Genomic DNA, 20504 nt, shown 5'->3' on the forward strand with positions numbered 1-20504 from the left:
TGGCCATGTTAGCTATAGTTCTTTTATAGATACCCTATCAAACTGAGGAAAGATCATTCCCTTTACAGATGATGAGAGCTTTTTGGTTTAAATCATGAATGAGTGTTCAATGTTGTTAAATATTTTTTCTACATTGATTAAGATCATGTGAATCATATGCACTGTCTCCTTTACACTGTTTATGTAGTGGATTGCATTGATTGATTTTAAAATGTTGAACCAACCTTGCATTTCTTGAAGAAATTCCACTTGGTTAAACTATCTGACTCTTTCCAGATATTACTGGATTTAATTTGCCAATGATCTGTTGGAGTGTTTGCATCTGTGTTCATAAAGGACATTGATGTGTAACTTTCTTTCCTTTTTATTTCTTGGCATCAAGATCATTTTGACCCTCCTCCTCTAATTCTCTGACTTTAGGTAAGATTGGTATAATTGCTTTTTCTTTCTTTATTTTTTCTTTTAAGTAGACTTCAGGCCCAGTGCAAAGCCCAATGTGGGACCTGAATTCACGACCCTGAGATTAAGACATGAGCTGAGATCAAGAGTCAGACACTCAACTGACTGAGCCACCGAGGCACCCTGGTATAATTCCTTTCTTAAAAGGTTGATAAAATTTGCTTTTCTTGCCCTCCTTTTCTTTTTTAAGATTTGTTTTTGAGAGACAGAGAGCACAAGTGGGGAAGGGGCACAGAGAGAGGGGGACAGATCAGAAGCTGGCTCTGCGCTGACAGCAGTGAGCTCAATGCGGGGCTCAAAATCACACGCTGTGATATCATGATCTGAGCCAAAGTCGGACCCTTGACCAACTGAACCACCCAGGTGCCCCTTCTTACCCTAACTTCTTAAGATGGAGCCTTAGATAATGGATGTCAAATGTTTTTTCATTACTAAAATAAGCATTTCAAGGAATAAATTTCTCTGAGGGTGCTACTTTAGCTGCATTCCATGAATTTTGATGTAGTTTCAGTATCATTCTATTTCAAGTGTTTTCTAATGAACTAGAACCGTGCCTAGAATAAAGTACTCAGTGTTATCTCCAATTAGCTTAGTTTTTTGTTTCTTTTGTTAATAAGTGAGACTAAATTGATGGATCACTCCGACAGTCGTGTTCCTTCCTCCTTGAGAGCCTCTTTGCTGGTTCCACTGTACGACCTCTTCATGTAGACCCAGATTTCACCCTTCTTCTCGTTAATACCAATTCATCTTGCAGGTGTGACCTCAGACGCCACTTCCTTGGAGAGGCCTTCCTTGACAACCTAGACTGGGATGGTCCTCTCATGTACTGGCTAAACAGTGTCCTCCAAAAGTTCACGTCCACCCAGAATCTGTGAATGTGACCTTCTTCAGAAATAGAGTCTCTACAGATATAATTACGTTAAGAAGACATCATATTGGGTTACGTTGGGCCCTAAATCCATTATGACTGGTGTCCTTTAAAGCAGAGGGATATTTGGACACAGATACATGGGAGAACACCATGTGATGACAGAGACAGAAATCTGAGTGATGCATCTACTAATTGAGAAATGCCAAAGATTGCTGGCAAGTACCAGAAGCTAAAAAGAGGCAAGGAAAGATCCTCCCCTAGAGTCTTTGGAGACAGCATGGCTCTCCCAACATCTTGATTTCAGAACTTTAGCCTCTAGAACTGCGAGAAAATAAATTTCTGTCATTTTTTTAAAGTTTATTTATTTGAGAGAGAGTGCACGAGAGAGCACACGTGCCCACACACGGCCAGAGGAGGGGCAGAGAGAGAGGGAGAGAAAGAGAATCCCAAGCAGGCCCCACACCTCCTGTTCAGAGCCCGACATGGGGCTCAAACCCACAAACTGTGAGAACATGACCTGAGCTGAAGTCAAGAGCCGGACGCTTAACTGACTGAGCTACCCGGGCACCCCATAAATTTCTGTCATTTGAAGCACCCAGTGTGGGGTAATTTGTTAGGGCAGTTCTAGGAAATGAATACACCATGCTCCATGTTTTCATACCTTCCTTATACTTGTCTTTCCTAGCTTTTATCAGATAATTATCACATATACATTATCAAGAAATGCTAATGGTGTAGTAATACTAGTCTGGCATTTTAGTGGGGGCTATAAGGGAGACTACCATAATCCAAACCAATATCTCTGATGGTGAGGGCTTTGAAGGGCACATAGTTTTGAGGGAGAATGGCCATAAAATCACAGCATGTCAGTGGCCAACTACTTAAGCTTCTAAAAGCAACCTTAAGTACATGTTACAGAAGTTTTTAATGTGTAAGCTAGCCAAGCTGGTCATTTTTAAAATAGAAACAGATCGCCATAAAAAAGTAGATTGCCATAAAAGGGCACTGAAGTAGGGATCAGAACCATCGGTACAGCTTCCCCCTTTGGGTCCAGATCTTGGGTGAGTCACTCAACCTCTCTGGGTCCAGGTTCCTCAGCAGCAGAAGGAGGTAGTTTGAAAGAGTGTCTACAGTCTCTTGGGCCGGAACATTCTATGGCTTTATGATTCTCATGTGGAGCAGTAGTAAAAAAGACAGCATTTACTTCTAAAGCACAAGGCTCCCTGGTCACTGCTAGCTTTCTTTCATGAACAGTATCAGAATCGAGGGATGAAACATTACCCCAAAGAGATGATCCAGGCTGGTGCTAGACCAAGAAGGATTCTGCTTGAAATATGTAACTACTAGTTCTTTCCAAGTTTGTTTTACTTGAAAGGGGAATAGTGTAGATTTTTCCAGGGCTCTCATTTTAAAAAAACATTTTGGGGCGCCTGGGTGGCGCAGTCGGTTAAGCGTCCGACTTCAGCCAGGTCACGATCTCGCGGTCCGTGAGTTCAAGCCCCGCATCAGGCTCTGGGCCGATGGCTCGGAGCCTGGAGCCTGTTTCCGATTCTGTGTCTCCCTCTCTCTCTGCCCCTCCCCCGTTCATGCTCTGTCTCTCTCTGTCCCAAAAATAAATAAAAAACGTTGGAAAAAATAAAAAATAAAAAAAAATAAAAAAACATTTTAAAGTGTCTAGGCTGGCTGGTCACTTCCGATCCTTGGATAGCAGTGTATTCACCTGTTTAAAAAAAAAAAAAAAAAGAGGAAAAGGGGAACAGAAGCTGTGATTCTCAATGACTCTTCCAGGTCTGTGACTTCAAGGTAGTTTTTTGTCAAGCTAGAGAGAGTGGCCTTGAGCTAAGTGCAAGGTCATGGGTCAATCTCAGGAACTGGTGTTCACCCTACTATTTCTTCTCAGAACCATTGTGTATGGGTGAGGTCTGTCTCTGTCTCCCGAGAACAGGCTCTACCACCTAACTTTTGGCAAGGATGAAATCCTGGACCTTGAGAGAATCACTGGATGAGTTTGAGCCTTAATTTCCCCATCTGTAAAACAGGGATAGCTACTTATTTCACTTAGCATCATACTCTCTAGCTCCATCCACTCTGTTGCAAGTGGCAAGATTTCATTCTTTTGTGGCCGAGTAATATTCCATTGTATATACACCACATCCTCCTTATCCATTTATCAGTCAACAGACACTTGGGCTGTTTCCAGAGTTTGGCTAGTGTAGATAATGCTGCTATAGCAGTGTTAAAAACACTGGGGTGCATGTATCCCTTTGAATTAGAATTTTGTATTCTTTGGGCAAATACCTAGTAGTGCAATTGTTGGATCAGGGTGGTTCTATTTTTAACTTTTTGAGGAACATCCACCCTGTTTTCCAGAGTGGCTGCACAGTTTACATTCCCACCAACAGTGCACAAGGGTTCCTTTTCCTCCACATCCTCACCAACACCTGTTGTTTCTTGTGTTGTTGATTTTAGCCATTCTGACAGGGGTGAGGAGGTCTCTCACGGTGGTTTTGATTTGTATTCCCCTGATGGTGAGTGATGTTGAGCATCTTTTCATGTGTCTGTTGGCCATCTGGATGTCTTCTTTAGAAAAATGTCTGGGGCACCTGGGTGACTCAGTCGGTTAAGCGTCCGACTTCGGCTCAGGTCATGATCTCACGGTATGGGAGTTCAAACCCCACATCGGGCTCTGTGCTGACAGCTCAGAGCCTGGAGCCTGCTTCTGGGTCTGTGTTTCCCTCTCTCTCTGCTCCTCCCCTCCTCATTCTCTCTGTCTCTCTGTCTCTCTCTCTCCCAAAAATAAACATTAAAAAATTTAAAAAAGAAAAGAAAAATGTCTATTCATGTCTTATGCCCATTTAAATTGGATTATTCATTTGGGGGGTATCAAATTTTATAAGTGCTTGATAGATTTTGGATACTAACCCTTTATCAGATATGCATTTTCAAATATCTTCTCCCATTCCATAGGTTGCCTTTTGGTTTTGTTTATTATGTCCTTAGCTGTGCAGAAATTTTTATTTTGATAAAGTGCCAAAAGTTTACTTTTGCTTTTATTTCCCTTGCCACAGGAGACATATCTAGTAAGAAGTTGCTATGGCTTATGTCAAAGAGGTTAGGTCCTGTCTTCTCTCCTGGGATTTTAATAGTTGTAGCACTAAATGGTACACCAGAAACTAATATTACACTGTATGTTAACCAAATGGAATTTATATAAAAACTTAAAAATAAAAACAGGTATAGCTACTGAAAGAATTGTAAACATATCAAGAGTTGAGCGAAAATGCCTAGACTTTGTCAGATTTTCAAGTGTTATTTTCCATACTCCTTGGGGCACCAAGGAAAGATCACCTGGTTATCACAAGCACATTGCAGCTTGCTGACTACCAGACTGGCTACGACCGACAGGCGGTAGCCAAGCCAGACTTACCTTTACTTCTCTGACACCGCTGTCACCTCCCGCACTCTCAGAGGCGAGCTGCCCGCGGGTCATTACCCTGGGAAGAGCGCTGCACTCCATGCCAATCATCGGGGCACAGGCCCCGCCCCTGGCGCAGCCCCACCCCTCGCGCCGCGCTTCTCTCCCCTCCGCCCCCACGGCGTGCGCGCCCCGGGAGCGGGCGGTGACGCGCACGGGCAAGAGCCGGGTGGCGGTGCGGCTCCCGGAAAGGAACGGATCCTCCAGGAAGCCGGGTCCGTGTGGCTGCCGCTGCCGCCGCGCTGCGGTGGCCGTGATGCGTTCCGCTTGCAGCTTCCCGCTGCCAGGAGCCCCGGCCGCCAAGTCGGGCGCTGCGAGCAGGTGAGGCGGCCTTCCCGGCGCGGACGAGGGGAGGGCGAGGAAGCGGCCGGCGGGGCTGGGACGGTTGGAGCGTGGGAAGCGGCGGAGCGGCGAGGGCCGCGGACGAGCCCTTGTGCCCCGGGAGCCCTTCCCGCGCCTGCTGGCGGTCTTCACGTCCGCGCCGCCCCCGCCGCCTTGGCCGCGCGGCCACATCCGGGCGCCCCGGCCGTCAGCCCCCGTGACCCCGGGCGGCAGGTGCTCTCCCCCAGCCCCTGGCAAGAGAAAGCTGGCAGCCGTGCTGTCGCGCCGGCTCCGGTGACCACGCTGGATTTTCCCTCTCGCACACGTAGTGTGGGCGGATCTGGCCCCCACTGGCGGGGGACCTGGCCAGGGAGAGGGGATGCTGCACGACTGGTTCTTGCCTGTCGCCTTTCCTAACATTGGTACTTTTCAGCCTCGGTTTTGCCTTGCTCTGTTTTTACTTTTATGCTTTAGATTGCTCCTTGGAAAAATGGAACTAATTGGGCAATAAAGTGATAGTGAGAGCAGTGTTTCTCAAACTTGAGTAATGCGTGGACGCCTTTTAAAGGGACAGTTCTCATTCTCTAGAATATGTCCCAGAACTCACAGGGAAACCCAGACCCCAGTTAGGTGAACAGCGGTGCTCTCAGAGAACATTTATCACTATTGGGAAAGAGAAGAGATGTGTTACAGTTCGGGAACTTCCGTGCTAGAAGATAAACTAGAAGTTACTGAAGAATTCTAAATTAGAGACTCAAATCCCTGGTTTAATTTTACATTGCAGCGTTTACTGTGCCCTTCTTTGTGTAATGAACATTTTCCAACCTTGGAGAGGCCTTCAAAGAATCCTGTTTTTTGTGTTATCTTGTATTTGATGTTATTTTGTCTTTGTACCAGGTTTTTTCAGTTTGACACAGTAGCAGAATTACAGAACGTAGTACTAATTTGTATTAGTGGTTTAATTATTTCTCTCTGTGTTTATGTTAACATTGACTAATCACTTGTGTTTGTTGCATATTGAATCCATGGCCTACATTCTTCCACATCCAATGGCAATGCCTGATCTCAACCCTTGTGCCTATAGTCTACAGAGAAGAAACAAGAATAAAAGTGGATCTAAGGATGTATATTCTGTACATATTTGTTCAACATGTTTACTTAAAATAAACTACACTTGGGTGCCTGGCTAGCTCATTCGGTAGAGCTTGTGACTCTTGATCTTGGGGTCGTGAGTTCAAGCCCTCTGTTGGGTGTGAAGCCTACTAAAAAATAAATAAAAATAAAACAGCCTACGCTTGAATAAAAAGATTTCAGAGTGTGGGAAAACATGAGAAAGTAAAACAGGTTAGATCTTGGCAAAGAACCATATTGACTTGTGCTTTGAAAGAAGTGTAGTATTGAAAGCAGGACATACTAGAAGAAGGGATATTAGTAAAGGCCAGAGGCAAGAATGAGAAGAGTGTGTGTGGGCAATAAGAGACCCACCTTTCTAGAACAGAGAGATGTTCTCTGGGGCCGAGGAGAGAACAAGTTGATAAAATAAGAAGGCCTAGTCGATGGATGTTACGGTTTCAGATGCCACCCAAGCAAGTTGGTGTTGACCCGTAGGCTCCAGAAGTTTCTTGAGCTGATCATATTTTGAATGTAGCATTTTGCACAGAGGTGTTTCTGAAGTGCGGTGTTCATAGTAAAGCCGAAGGTAGGGGACCTGCCTAGAATCTGTCTTGTGGTAGTAATGTCTGCTGTGGTCATTTTAGATGTGTGGACTAAATGTGATGTTTGAAAAAGAATTAACAGGCCCCAATAAATCGTTTAATAGGTAGACCCACAGATAAGCAGGCTTCAGAGTTAAGAACCAGGTAGCTCCAGTCACGGTGATCCCCCTCTTAGGCCTGGAGAATTTGGAAGGTGGTATTGGTTTCTGCCAAGAGGTCGTGACCCCAGCCTTGGACTGAGTGAGTTGCAGTAGCAGGGTGGCAGTAAGCTCAGCATGTGGAATTGGAACTTGAGGAAAATCAGAGTTGCAGATTTCAGAAACTGCAGAGGTAATGCCGGAAGAGTGTGACTAGAAAAAAAGTCATTTAAAATAGGGACCAGGGGCAGCTGGGTGGCTCAGTGAAGCATCTGACTCTTGGTTTTGGCTCAGGTCACGATCTCATGGTTCCTGGGTGTGAGTTCCACCCGGTCAGCTGCTGTCATCGAGGAGTGTGCTTGGGATTCTCTCTCCTCTCTCTGCACCTCCTCCTCCCCCCGACTTCTTTCTCTCTCTCTCTCTCTCTCTCTCTCTCTCTCAAAATAAATCGATAAACATTAAAAACAAATAGTTTGGGGTCCCTGGGTGGCTCAGTTGGTTAAGCATCCAACTTCAGCTCAGGTCATGATCTCACACTTTGTGGATTCGAGCCCAGCATTGGGCTCTGTGCTGACAGCTTAGAGCCTGGGACCTACTTCAGATTCTGTGTCTCCCTCTCTCTGCCCCTCCCCTACTCACGCTCTCTCTCTCTCTCCCTTTCTCTCAAAAATAAACAAACATTGAAAAAATTTTTTAAAAAGAAAAAATTTTTTAAAATAGATGTTGAATAAAATGTAGATCATAAATGCAACTATGCATTCTTAAAAAAAAAAAATGAATTAAGTTATTTTGCTGTGTTTTTCCCCACAAATGAGTGAGGCACAGAGTGCTTCACTTTGGCTGCTCACTCTCCCAAGACCGTTGTTTCCTACAAGTTCTGCATAAGTGTTTGTGGGCCCCTTTGATTGTTCAAGGTCCTCCTGTAATCCTGTGATATTCATATGTTCTTTCCATCATGTCTTCTTACCTTTTCTTACTCACAGGCCTAGCTCTTCCAGAGTCTCATTTGCCTGTGATTTTGTTTGCCTGTGATTTGAGAATTTGCTAATGTCTGTTTCGTTGCATGCTGCATTTTTCACCAGGGAGCCATTTCACTTTGCAATTGATTAATACTGTTTTCACTGTTTTCCTTAGGACTGACAGTGAGAAACTGACAGACATTGAACCGTGACCCCATGAGCTTCACTCCACTAAAGAATGTTCAACTAAGGAGGGCCCCACTAACTGAAATCATGAGTTAATGGATCTCTCTGGTGGTAGGTCTAACACAATTTGGGCCTTTTAAAAACGCGGCAGTTTTACGTAATATTAGAGTTTGCCTTGCTAAACTCAGGTGCCAAGATTCTTAGCTACAAATACAATTGGAGTTTACATTTTGAGATCAAATTACCATATTGCTGACTGCTGGGTAATATTTGGCCATACTTTTGTCCTAAATAAAAGTAATTACTTCAGCAGTTTATAAGCTGTTCTATTTTCTTCTGTCTTTAAGCACAGTTTTGTCAGTTACAAAAATATCTGTTTATCCTTTTTGTCAAAATCCTCACATATCTCAAGACAAAGTTCCAAGGCGAACATCAGATTAAATAACGTTTACTAAGTTTGCTGTAATCATTCTAATTTTTTTTTTTAATGTTTATTTTTTGAGAGAGAGAGAGGGAGAGTGCAAGTGGGGGAGGAACAGAGAGAGAGAGAGAGGGAGACAGAATCCGAAGCAGACTCCACGCTCTGAGCTGTCAGCACAGAGCCTAGCGCGGGGCTCGAACTCACAAGCAGTGAGATCATGACCTGAGCCGAAGTTGGATGCTTAACCAACTGAGCCATCCAGGCGCCCCAGATGTGCTATGATCATTCTAAACAGTGCACCTTCTGCTTTGAAATGTGTTCTCTTTTCTCATCTCCCATCGAAAGTATACCTCTCACCTCCAGGTATCTTTTCTGGTTTCCCTAGCCTCCAGTGTGCTCTTCTCTGAACTATTACAGGAAGAGTCGGGATAATTTAACATTGCCTTCTGTTACTCTCTTGATTATTTTCTGGGTATTAGAATTTTCTCTGTAACCAGTGTGCAAACTCCTCGAAATCTAAAGCCAGGTTTGTTACTTCTCTGTGCCCTTTGTTTGCCCTCCTAGTTCTCATCATTGAATCATTAAAGCTCTTTCTTCCCCCTAGGACCTTGACTTTAAGCTATTAACTAGAATATTCTTTTCTTTTGTTCTTAGTTCAGCTATCACATAATTATCGATTTTAAAAAATGTCCAGATTGGAATTCCTGTGTCACGGTTTTTAAGGTAGGCTTTCTTGATAATGTACAGAAGAGGATTTGATGCTAAAAACTGGAGAGATCAGTGGAAGGTAGCTTGGTAGAAATAGTTCCGTTGTCTTTTCTGATGGTACAATTAATATATGCCCTTTAAGAAATAAAGGCAAGCCTAGGGAAGAATAGGCTAGAAATAGATGATCTATTATCTCACTACTTAGCAATAACCAACCACTGTTAACATTTTGGTTTCTGTTCTATCCCTGTCTTCCTGGGCATGCGTGATGCGGTTTTTTTCCCTTAATATATCATAGGGATCTTTCCATGTCAATAAATACAGATCTGCATCATCACTTTTATAATAGTCTCATCATGTTCCACTGCCTAAATGGACCACGTGTAATGTAACCCACCCACTGCAATGCACATTAGTAGCAGTGTTTTGCTGTTGCACCCAATACTATCACGAACTTCTTTACACATATTTTAGTGAATTTACCCTATAATTTCCTAAGGTTGAATTTCTGTAAGTGTGATAGAGCAGAGGGTAAGTCTGTTTAAAATTTTCATATGTGTTACCCATATGCCCCCAGAAGGTTAGACCTATTTAGATTCTCCCCAACAGTGTTCTCCTTTGTTAGCAAAGTATTGTCAGACTTTAGTCTCCACTAATCTGATAATGGTGAAGTCTTGTTTTTATTTATGTTTCTCTAAATACTAACGAAGTTACATTATATCAGCCATTTGTATTTCTTATTTGGTTAATTTCCAATGATCCTTTTTCTAATGCATTATTTCTTTTAGAAGAACCTTTTATATATAAGGGATATTTACCTTTTTCATGTATGTCACAAGTAATTTTCCCAATCTTTGTCTATTTGGGAAGGGATTTTTTTTTAAGCACTCGTAAGTCTTAAACTCATATGATGTATTTTCTTACATTTATGGTTTAAGACATTGATGTCAATTGTAGAAAAGCCTTACACATTCTAAGATTGGGTACATTTCCATCTTAACATTTTAATGCATATTTTTAACATTTAAATTTTTGTTGGAGTGCCTGGGTGGCTCAGTTGGTTGAGCCTCCAGCTCTTGGTTTCTGCTCAGTTCATGATCTCATGGTTCATGAGTTCGAGCCCCATGTTGGGCTCCACACTGGCAGCAGGGATCCTGCTTGGGATCCTCTCCCTCCTTCTCTCTGTGCCCCTCCCCTGCTCACTTGCGCTCTCTCTCTCTCTCAAAATAGAGAGATAAACTTTAAATTTTTGAACCATTGGAATTCTCTTAAATGTTGTGATGCAGTTATCTTACCATATTCAAATGCTAAAAGGCAGCTACTTTATAAAAACGCATCAAAATTCATTCAAACATGTCAGTAATTGATATTTTTTTTCTTTTTTGTGTAAACTGTTAAGTCAAATATTGTTTGTCTCAAACTTGGGGTACATGGTACAATATGGATGCCATATTGAAACCTGAACTAGTTAAAGTGATTCTCCCCCTTTGTCAAGTAGGCATTATTACTACTTATCACCCTATAATACCTTTGTGTGTGTGTGGGGGTGGGTGTGTGTGTGTATGTGTGTGCACGTGCACGCACGTGCATGCACGCAGTAACCCCTCTACTGTGTTATAAATCCTTTCAGGGCTGGGTCCATATCTGATTCATCTTCATATCTCCCATCCCAGCCAGCCATGAAGCAGACAGTGCTTGCTCATCACTTGTGTGACAGGCACTGGTCACTGGGGAAACAGAAGAATAAGAGTCTGTCCCTGCCAATGAGAGGCCTGCCGTGTAATGAGAAAGTCAACCACAAGTGTAATACTGTAGCTCACTACTGTCAGGAGCAAATGCTCTGGAGATAGGAGGAGGACTAGGGAAGCTTTCACAGGGAACTCACGCCCGACTCGTGTAGCAAGCAGTATTTAGGAATACCAGCAGATGAACCTGTTGAGAGAAGCATTCTAAAAAGAGGAATGGGCATTTCAGTGACCCGCTGTTTGTGTTTAGCATGGCTAAAGCATAGGGTACGTATCTGTCTAGCCTGTCGGGATAAGACTAGAAAGACAGGGATGAGATCAGTGCAGTCTAATGCAGAAGCTCCGTGTGGCTGTTGAGCACTTGAAATGTGGCCAGTGCAACTGAGAAGCTGCACGTTTCATTCTAATTACTTCAGCCACACATGGCAATGGCTACTGTGTTGAACAGCACGGGGCTGGATCATGAGAGCCCTCCTTTACCATCCTAAGGAGTTAGAACTTCTTCCTGAGTGGGAGAGAAAAGTCGGAGGTGGGAAGGTGTCAAGATTCCTGGTTGTTTTGGAAAGATCACTCTAGTGTGTCAATTCTCAACCTCTTTGGCCTCCAGAACTCAGAAACTTGACTTTTTGCCAGACACTTTCCTAGGGTCTGTGATGTTGGGAACGCAGCAGTCAACCAAGCAGACAGAAATCTGGCCCCCTGTGGAGCTCGACACCTGAGCACGAGAAAAATGCAATCACACAGTACGTTGGGGGATGAGGATAAGAGCATGGGTTCTCCTGCTGGAACCTCAGCCGTTTTGCATATGATCGTCTTTTGTTGGCAGTGTGACCTTAGGCAAGTTACTTAGCCCCTCTGCCTCGGCTGTAAAATGGTATACAAATAGTGGCTATCTGTGGGTCATTAAGAAGAGTAACTTGATATTTGTAAATAAGCAGGGCCCAGCACATAATAAGTTCCGTATAACTAATAAATAAGTAAACGCTAAGGAGAAAAACTAAGTCAAAGGAAAGAGATGGGTGGAGGGGACAGCTTGCAATGATGGTTTGGGTGGCCAGGGAAGGCCTCCTTGAGAAGGTGACATTGAGTAAAAAGTGAGAAAGTGAGTTGCACGGATGATTTCTAAGCAGAGGGGGTAGCACGTTCAGAGGCCCAGAGACAAGGAACATAGTACCTTGCATGGTACTTTGTGCATAAGAGGGATCTAACAGTCATTTATCAGGTGAATGGGTATTTCAGATTCCCGTTCAGTTTAATCATTTTGCCTATCGCCTACCTCCAACCCCCACCCCTCATCTTCCTTAATTCAGTACCTGTTTGGCGACCTGGTATTTTGGGTCACTGATTGGCTTTTAGGTAGAGAGCAACGAACTAGTGCTAGACTATTACCATCTCTTTTTCGATTTTTTTTTTTAATTTAAATTCAAGTTAGTTAACATATAGTGTAGTCTTGGCTTCAGGAGTAGAACCCAGTGATTCATCTCTCTGTCAGTCAGAGAAAGACAGATTTCATATGATTTCACTCATATGTGGAATTTGAGAAACTCAACAGATGAAAATAGGAGAAAGGAAGGAAAAATAAGATAAAAACAGAGAGGGAGGCAAACCATAAGAGACTCTTAAATAGAACAAACTGAGGGCTGCTGGGGTGGGGGGAGATGGGTCATATTACCATCTCTTTTGATTTAGGCTTGTATCTCTGACAGCATGAAATTGACTAAGAAGTGTATTGCTCTCAGTGAGCTCTTCTAACGGCTTCAGTGCAAGGATCACGTGCCAGATCACGTGTGGTTGGATTCAAACACGTACTTGGTAAAACAACATTCATGTCTTCTTGGATTGTGCCATCTTTGTGATTTTTCTCGCTTTCTGGAACAGGAATGCTCTAACTCCAGGAGGACCCCATCGTTTCTGTAGTGGTGTGTGAGGACTGACTCCTAGAACATTGCCTGGTCTCTGACCCATCAGCATGGGGAGGTAAGTGATGGTGTCTAATCACTGACACTCTAAAACCCGAGATTTTGGTGCCACAGAGACAGGTCTCGAGAGGAAAAAAAAATCTAAATTCCAAGTGCAAAGTGTTCAAAGTTACGCTACACTTGTGTTTTAACACCTTTGTCCTTCCAGGCCTTGTTGGGGTGCTTGTCACAGGAAGAACGTGGTCTTGCCAGGTGGATTTTCTAGGGGTTAATGTAGCTTACTGTAAAGGGCATGCGTGTTGGAATCTGTGAGGAGTGCATTAAGCACAGGGTAACTGTAAGCCTTGAGGTGTGGGCAGGGGCGACAAACTCCGTGGGGTGACCCAGGGACTCATAGGGAGATTAGAAACTGTAAGTGGAAAACTCCATTGGGTTAGCAGGCTATCCCCCCTTCTGTGAGGTATTTTAGTCCAAGAAGCACTCTTTAAAGGGAAGAGTGTAGAAATTAACCACAGAACAGTAACATTTATTCTAAAGGTTGCAAGGTTTTTTTAAATTTTTTTTAATGTTCATTTAATTTTGAGAGAGAGCAAAAGACAGAGCAGGAGTTGGGCGGGGGGGAGAGGGGGCTGAGAGAGAGGGAGACACAGAATCCGAAGCAGGCTCCAGGCTCTGAGCTGTCAGGACAGAGCCCAATGTGGGGCTCGAACCCACGAACTGTGAGATCATGACCTGAGCCGAAGTCGGCTGCTTAACCAACTGAGCCACCCTGGCACCCCGAGGTAGCAGGTTTATTTTAACTCCAATCTCCAATCTCTCATTCCTGACATAAACTAAGAAGAAAAGTAGGGTTTTTTGTTTTGTTTTGCAAAAATGTCTCAGAAATATTTCTAAAAACACAGGACATACAAAACTCATTTATTTACTTTGTTATGAGCATGTCATTAAAGATGCTATTTTTGTCCCATTTTCTCACGCAATCATCAGGGAGAAATTTGCCTTGGAATTCGGTGTTAAGAAAAGCTTACTCCTCCTGAGCTATTTGTATGTTTCTAATTTAATGGGCAAGGTTTTGGCCACTATGATGCTGAGCTACCTTTGCAGGCCTGTCTTATTACATGTATTTCTTTGTACTAGATTGTTTTTTGGTTTCATCATCCTTAAACCTGACTTTGTTATACATTTGTATGTTTATCATGTTGAACATATTCTTGTAAATTGTTTCTAGTTCTTTTTTTGGAACAAAGCAGAATAGAAATAATAATCTACATAATGTCAAGGGGGAAAAACACCATCAGGACGTAATTCTCATTCGTGTAATTTTATAATAATGAGTTACATAGCAAAGTAGCAGTATGGAAGATACTGGCATACAGACCAGTATACTGGCTTACTACCAGCAAGGAAATAGAGGTGGCTGAAGCCAGAGGCCTCCTTCCTTTGGCATCAGTTTAGGTGAGGAGAAGCCACTTTGGAGCAGATTGCTTTAAAATCTGTTTTTTGGAATTTTAGGATCGGCATCTCCTGTCTTTTTCCTGCTTCCTGGCATTTTAGCATCTCTCCGGTGGGGTGTCCTCGAATTCTGAATACCAATTTACGCCAGATTATTGTTATTAGTGTTCTGGCTGCTGCTGCTTCACTTTTATACTTTTCTGTTGTCATAATCCGAAATAAGTATGGGCGGCTATCCAGAGACAAGAAATTTCAAAGGTAAGAGAAAAAAACAATTCTTCTCCAGATGGGGTGCCATACGTCCATTTTACAGCTTCGAGACTTTTGGGATTAGGTTGGAATTTAAGAAGCATGTGGCTGTAGGAAACAGAATCTGTACTGAATACAGCATGGCGTGAAAAATAAAACTGTTTGAAATGGTTTAATCATTAACTACCAAACCCACATCATAAGAGGATTTAAACATAAGCTTTTCCTGTGATATCTTTTAAGCTGATTTTTCAGTTAATGTCCATGGTTTGGGAATAGTTTTGCTTCTCAGTGCTTGTTTGAACTTCTTACAAGGAATAATGACTGTGTATCTGATTCAGATAATCTTTATCGCTGTCACTTGTTTTGTTTTGAGTCTTCAATCGTTTGGCAGTTGTAAAAATGGTATTGTGGATCAGCTTAGAATCTGCTGCCTCGACATTTATGTATTGCATTTGCTTGGTTAAGGTTTAGGATGATCATCTCTGCCTCACTAAGAATGTGCATTCATTTTTGTTAACAAGGTACTTGGCACGAGTTACTGACATTGAGGCCACAGACACCAATAACCCGAACGTGAACTACGGTGTCGTGGTGGACTGTGGTAGCAGTGGGTCTCGGATATTTGTCTATTGCTGGCCGAGGCATAACGGCAATCCTCACGATCTGCTGGATATCCGCCAAATGAGGGATAAAAACCGAAAGCCAGTGGTTATGAAAATAAAACCCGGTATGTAAAAGATAGATATCTGACTGGTAACCTGCTTCTGTCCTTTCTTCTCTGTGAGGTTTTTCATGTCCTTCCCTTCCTTTCCCCAGAGTCATCACTCTAATTCAGAACTCACCCCAGGACCTGACTGGTTCCCTTTCTTTCCCATTTTCTGCCCATCCTGCACGAGGTGACTTAACTCTTTAATAAAATACCCCAAACCATGTCTTTCTTTTGGTTCCTGCGGCGTTTACCACGGTGCCTTACTCATGTGTCTCCTGAGATGTTTGCTAGTTGACATTAATTATGGAGGGATGTGTTTTGCCTATTTGGTAACCATTGGACTCTATCCCTAATGACAGAGTAATTTCAGATAACTCATGGATATCTGTACCCTAATACATTGGTGTATATTTCTTTTTTCCCCCATTTTTATTTTATTTTTTTTAATGTTTACTTATTTTTGACAGAGAGAGAGAGAGAGACAGAACATGAGCAGGGGAGAGGCAGAGAGAGAGGGAGATGCAGAATCCGAAGAAGGCTCCAGGCTCTGAGCTGTCAGCACAGAGCCCGACATGGGGCTCGAACTCACGAACTGTGAGATCGTGACCTGAGCTGAATTCAGACATTCAACCGACTGAGCCACCCAGGTGCCCCCCCCCACCATTTTTAAAAAGTGCCCCAGTATATTTCTAACTGGATTATTTAACTAGAGTGACTTATTACTGATGAGCTGGTGTTATCATGTCTAATTTTTAATGACACCACAGTTTCTAAGTCAGTGTGTTATGCAAAAATTGGGATTTGCTGTCTCCATTAAAGAATTTAAATCAGTAGTTCTCAACCTTTTTATGTATGTACACCATTTCTATGGGCAGCGCTGTTCTGTCAGAAGTTTTAGGAATGGAGGGTGTCCATTGGAGTGCCTTGAAATAGGCATTTTATGTCTTGATAGTTGATAATCACTGATTTAAAACAGTGGACCACAGATCTTAATAGAGATTCAACACTTTATTTCATCTTACTAGTGTATTACATAGTAAGATATAAAATCCAAACAATCCAAGGAATTTATCTTGTAAAATATTAGAGAATGCTGATTAAAAAAAATTATCATAGGTTATTACCTCCTATTTCAAATATGTAAATGAAAAGGGGGCTTAGTATTAATATGATAAAATACCTGTCCTCTCACATAGTTCCTAGTCACATAGACTATTGGCCCTCTGAATCCTTCCCTTTCTTCGTTGAATAATTTAGGCCCCACTTCCTTCTTCAGTCAGTCTTCAAGTTGATTGTTCTTTGATGTTTGGGTGGCTGGGCACCAGCATATTGCTCAGAAAATGCAAAATCTCTACCTCATGCATGTTTCAGGATAGAGAGAAGGAATTGAATCTGAGTCTCTTGTATAAGCATTATTTTGATATCAGAGTACATTTCTATGAACAAAGGTCATTTTTTTCTATAAGTCTTAGTGAATGACTTTTAATTTTTAGTTTTCTATTATCGCGTCCCTTAAATTTTTATGCATTCCTAATCTAGAAACATTTTCAGAGTTAAAGTGATATTGATCAAAAAAAAAAAAAAATTCACCAGAAGATTGAAATATAAAGCTCTATAAAGCACATTGCATTTCATCCAGCTTCACATACCAAGTTCTGTCAGTGATTAAACTGCTCACATGGAATAAGATAAAATCTTTCATGCCTTGGAGTGTCCTTTGGGACATCATCCCAGGGTGTACACCAGAATCTCCTTAAAATCAGGTTTAACATGGTTCTCTCTCATGCTACAGAAAATGTTTGAAGTAGAAATTCAGGTACCTTTTTATAGCAGTTCTCAGTGCTGAAGCAGGGTCTTTCATGTATAGCATTTCAGCAAAGCTCTAGATATTTCCTTACTTAGTGGATTCTGGGTAGTTTAGGGCTTGGTGTCTGTTGGAAGAGTATGTGGAGTAAAAAAAAAAAAAAAATCTGGCTTTTGGTCTGTTTTCTGCTGATTGCTCCTACAAATCATTACCTCTTTCTGGATCCACAGTTGCCTGATCTGTGAAATGAGAAATTTGGGGACTTCTAAAATTCAAAGCCAGGAAGACTCCCTTTGCCTAGGGCATGGTGGAGGGATCACCAAGACTGGAGGGTAGGATGTGTTGCGTCAGGCTGCCAGAAGAGATGAGGAGAAATGAAATAATGTGAGAGGAACCAGGGAGAGGCAATCAGTGAGACCCAGAATGCATATTAGGGGAGGGAGAGGGATTTTATCCGGGATCCCAGTTTGGGCTGCTGGATGGCCAATGATGGTGGTCACTGGGGTAGGTAACTACAAAGCAGGAGTTGAGTTCAGATTTGTCTTACGTGTATATGTTGAGTTTGAGGCGTGTCCAGTAGACAGTTACCACCTACTGATGTGGAGAAGGGGAATGAGGTCTGGTGGCTACTGGTGACACTTGGAGATCCGAGACACATAGATGGTGTGGCAGCCGTGGGAGTGAGTGTACTTGCCCGAGCAAAGCGGGAACATGTTCTCGAGGGCAGGCATGAGCTTGTGTGCAGGTGATCCCAGTGTCTGACACATAGCAGTTGCTCAGCTGGGTCTCAGTTTTTTAGAGACTGAGAAGAAAGTGTAGGACTGAACATTTAATACCACCAGCATTTAAGGAAGAGAGCTTGTTGCTAGAAAGATAGGGGAAAACCAAGAGAGGGTGGTATGCAGCTTGAATTTCTCTCAAATTAGCCACATCGAAGAAATGTCACTTATTAGTTAACCGTCTCCTTGTTAATGGAAGTGTCCTTTTTCTGTAGGCATTTCAGAATTTGCTACCTCTCCGGAGAAAGTCAGTGATTACATTTCTCCACTCTTGAACTTTGCTGCAGAGCATGTACCACGGGCAAAGCACAAAGAGACGCCTCTCTACATTCTCTGCACAGCTGGAATGAGAATCCTTCCTGAAAGGTGATCCTCCACGTGAAGCCAGGGCTGGGTGGGTGAGGGTGGCGGTTTAATTTTCTCCCCTTCCCCCCTCCTGTCTCTTTTCCTTCTCCTCTTCTACCGTTATCATCACATGGTATCATCACATACCATTATTATCCAAAAGGAAAACATTAAAAATCCCTTTTTCACATTTGGAATATTACCAGAACTATTCCCTTAGCCGGAACTCCCCAGAAATCTTTTAATGTACTTGTGTATTTCTATAAACCGTAAACTATAAAGTTGTCATTAAAAAACCAGATTTTCTATCTTGTAAGTGTAAGGGTTGCGGTTGTACTTCTGTGTCTAGGAATCACAGGATCCACACAGCTCATGAAATTCCTTCCTAAAATAAACGGGTTTTTTTAATGGATTGCTTTGGTTTTAAAATGTACTGTTTTCCTATAGGATGTACCAGAGCCACAGTTTTTGTTTGGTTTGGTTTGTTTTTTTTTAAAACAAAAAACGTAGGATGCATCTTGATCTGTGAATTTGGGGCTTGTCTTACAGCCAGCAGAAAGCCATCTTGGAAGACCTTCTGACCGACATCCCCGTGCACTTTGACTTTCTGTTTTCTGACTCTCATGCAGAAGTAATTTCAGGGAAACAAGAAGGTTGGTATCTTGGTCTTCAACTTGAAATTTGGGAAGTTATTCCTTTAAATCTTCCCCATGTTTCCCAGTGTACGCTTTATTAAATTACTTTTAATGTCTTAAAATTTGGGAAATCATAGCCTGGAAATAGTATCTTTAAATGGCAAAATTAGTTTCTTATACGACAGTCTTTATTATCCAAACAGTAAGCCGTTAAAAGAATAACTTAGTTTGTGTTCACTGCGTTTAGGACACATATTTTGGACTCATTTTGATAGGAAAGGTTTGTGTTCCTTGCCTAAGTTATACAGTTTTATGGAGTTACGATAATTACTGAGTTACTGGAGCCTTCTATTGATTTACTTGCTACAAAGGGAAATTATTCTTGACTTTGATATGCTAAGAAAATATTAGTTCTGTTTTCAAAGAAATGCTTCAACTTGAAAATGAAATGACAAGTCAATGAAATTATTTGGGGAACAGCTTGCTAGAAATGGAGACCAAAAGCATTTATTTCAAAATCATCTATCATTTCAGCAAATACCTCCTCTGTGAAAGGCACTGTAGAAAATATAAACTGGGTGAAATTCAGACACTGCCACTGAGCTATTTACAGACAAGTGAGGTACACAGTTGGCTGCCATATGAGGTGGAGTCTTAGGTGCCATGAGGAGAGTGGGGAAGAAGGATAATGGGAGTTTGAAAGAGGGAGGCATTTTTTTTTGTAACCAGGGACCTCATGGAGCAAATGACATTTGAATTGTGCCCCAACGGATGGTTAAAAGCATGCCGGAGCACGGTAAGGGTGGGGGTCTGAGAGAGGAAGTTCATTCCAGGCTGAAGAAATGATTTGAGTCAACACAGGTTAGAAAAGCTGCATGATGGATGGGGAAACAAAAGTATTTTAGTTTGAATGGCTTACGGCCCTTTGGAAAAGTGGTAGTCATTCGAAAAGTTGGGACCGGTCTTGGCGGCCCCATTATCATGGCAGCATGAGTTGTTCCTTTTTTCTCTCCCATTTGATTTACAACTACTCAGACATCCATAACCCAGAAAACGCAGCTAAAGGCCACCCAAGAGACCCATCCATCTGAAAGTGGGTGGCTTGAACCTCAGAGGAAGGCCTGGGGCCAGGCAAGTGGCAGCAGGGGCAGCAGTGGACCAACACGAATTTTCTAGCAGGGGAGGTGGAGGGTGAAGGCGGTGAGTGGGGGGTTACCTAACAGCACACGGCAGGACCTGTTGCTCTTTCTGGGAGGAGGGAAAGGAAAAGGAAGGCTCAGAGAACGGAGGGAATGTGTTTGCCGCTGTCTGCCCCAGGATTCTGGCAAGAGGATTGCCCATGGATCTCTGGAACACCCCACCCCCAACCTTTTGAGGATCCGCTAGCAGGCTGTGGGCACATTCAGAGCCCCAAGTACTAAGCACACACCTCCACCAACTCTGCAGTCATCCTTTTTTAAATTACCAACCTGTGGAACTGTTAGACTCAAAGTGAAAAAAGCCATACGCAAATAAGAAAGGTGTTCACTACTTGAACATTTTTTATCAAACGTTGAAAAGTCACGTTAATATGGTATCACAAAAGAACATAGCCATTTTCTAGTAATGAACC

At 42.6% G+C, this 20504-nt stretch overlaps 2 protein-coding genes across 9 annotated transcripts in view; one reads left to right on the forward strand and one right to left on the reverse strand.

Annotated features, from left to right (window-relative positions):
* LOC131506597 (uncharacterized) overlaps positions 1 to 5376 on the reverse strand; it is a 30681-nt gene extending 25305 nt beyond the window's left edge. For all 3 annotated transcript variants that reach the window (XM_058720320.1, XM_058720323.1, XM_058720322.1), the window contains exon 1: positions 4758 to 5376. In XM_058720320.1, coding sequence (XP_058576303.1) covers positions 4758 to 5318 — 561 coding nt within the window. In that variant the 5' untranslated portion in view covers positions 5319 to 5376. The remainder of the gene's footprint in view (positions 1 to 4757) is intronic.
* The window catches only part of ENTPD4 (ectonucleoside triphosphate diphosphohydrolase 4), a 41989-nt gene continuing 26473 nt past the window's right edge, over positions 4989 to 20504 (forward strand). For 5 of the 6 annotated variants that reach the window (XM_058720316.1, XM_058720310.1, XM_058720314.1 and 2 more), the window contains exons 1-6: positions 4990 to 5126; positions 12876 to 12974; positions 14429 to 14626; positions 15142 to 15347; positions 18128 to 18278; positions 18807 to 18910. In XM_058720316.1, the coding sequence (XP_058576299.1) occupies positions 12967 to 12974; positions 14429 to 14626; positions 15142 to 15347; positions 18128 to 18278; positions 18807 to 18910 (667 nt within the window). In that variant the 5' untranslated portion in view covers positions 4990 to 5126; positions 12876 to 12966. Of the gene's footprint in view, positions 5127 to 8112; positions 8235 to 12875; positions 12975 to 14428; positions 14627 to 15141; positions 15348 to 18127; positions 18279 to 18806; positions 18911 to 20504 lie in introns of all 6 variants that reach the window. The other variant, XM_058720312.1, reaches the window with a different exon arrangement.

This window comes from Neofelis nebulosa, chromosome 3 (assembly GCF_028018385.1).
Source record: "Neofelis nebulosa isolate mNeoNeb1 chromosome 3, mNeoNeb1.pri, whole genome shotgun sequence".
Lineage (NCBI taxonomy): Eukaryota > Metazoa > Chordata > Mammalia > Carnivora > Felidae > Neofelis > Neofelis nebulosa.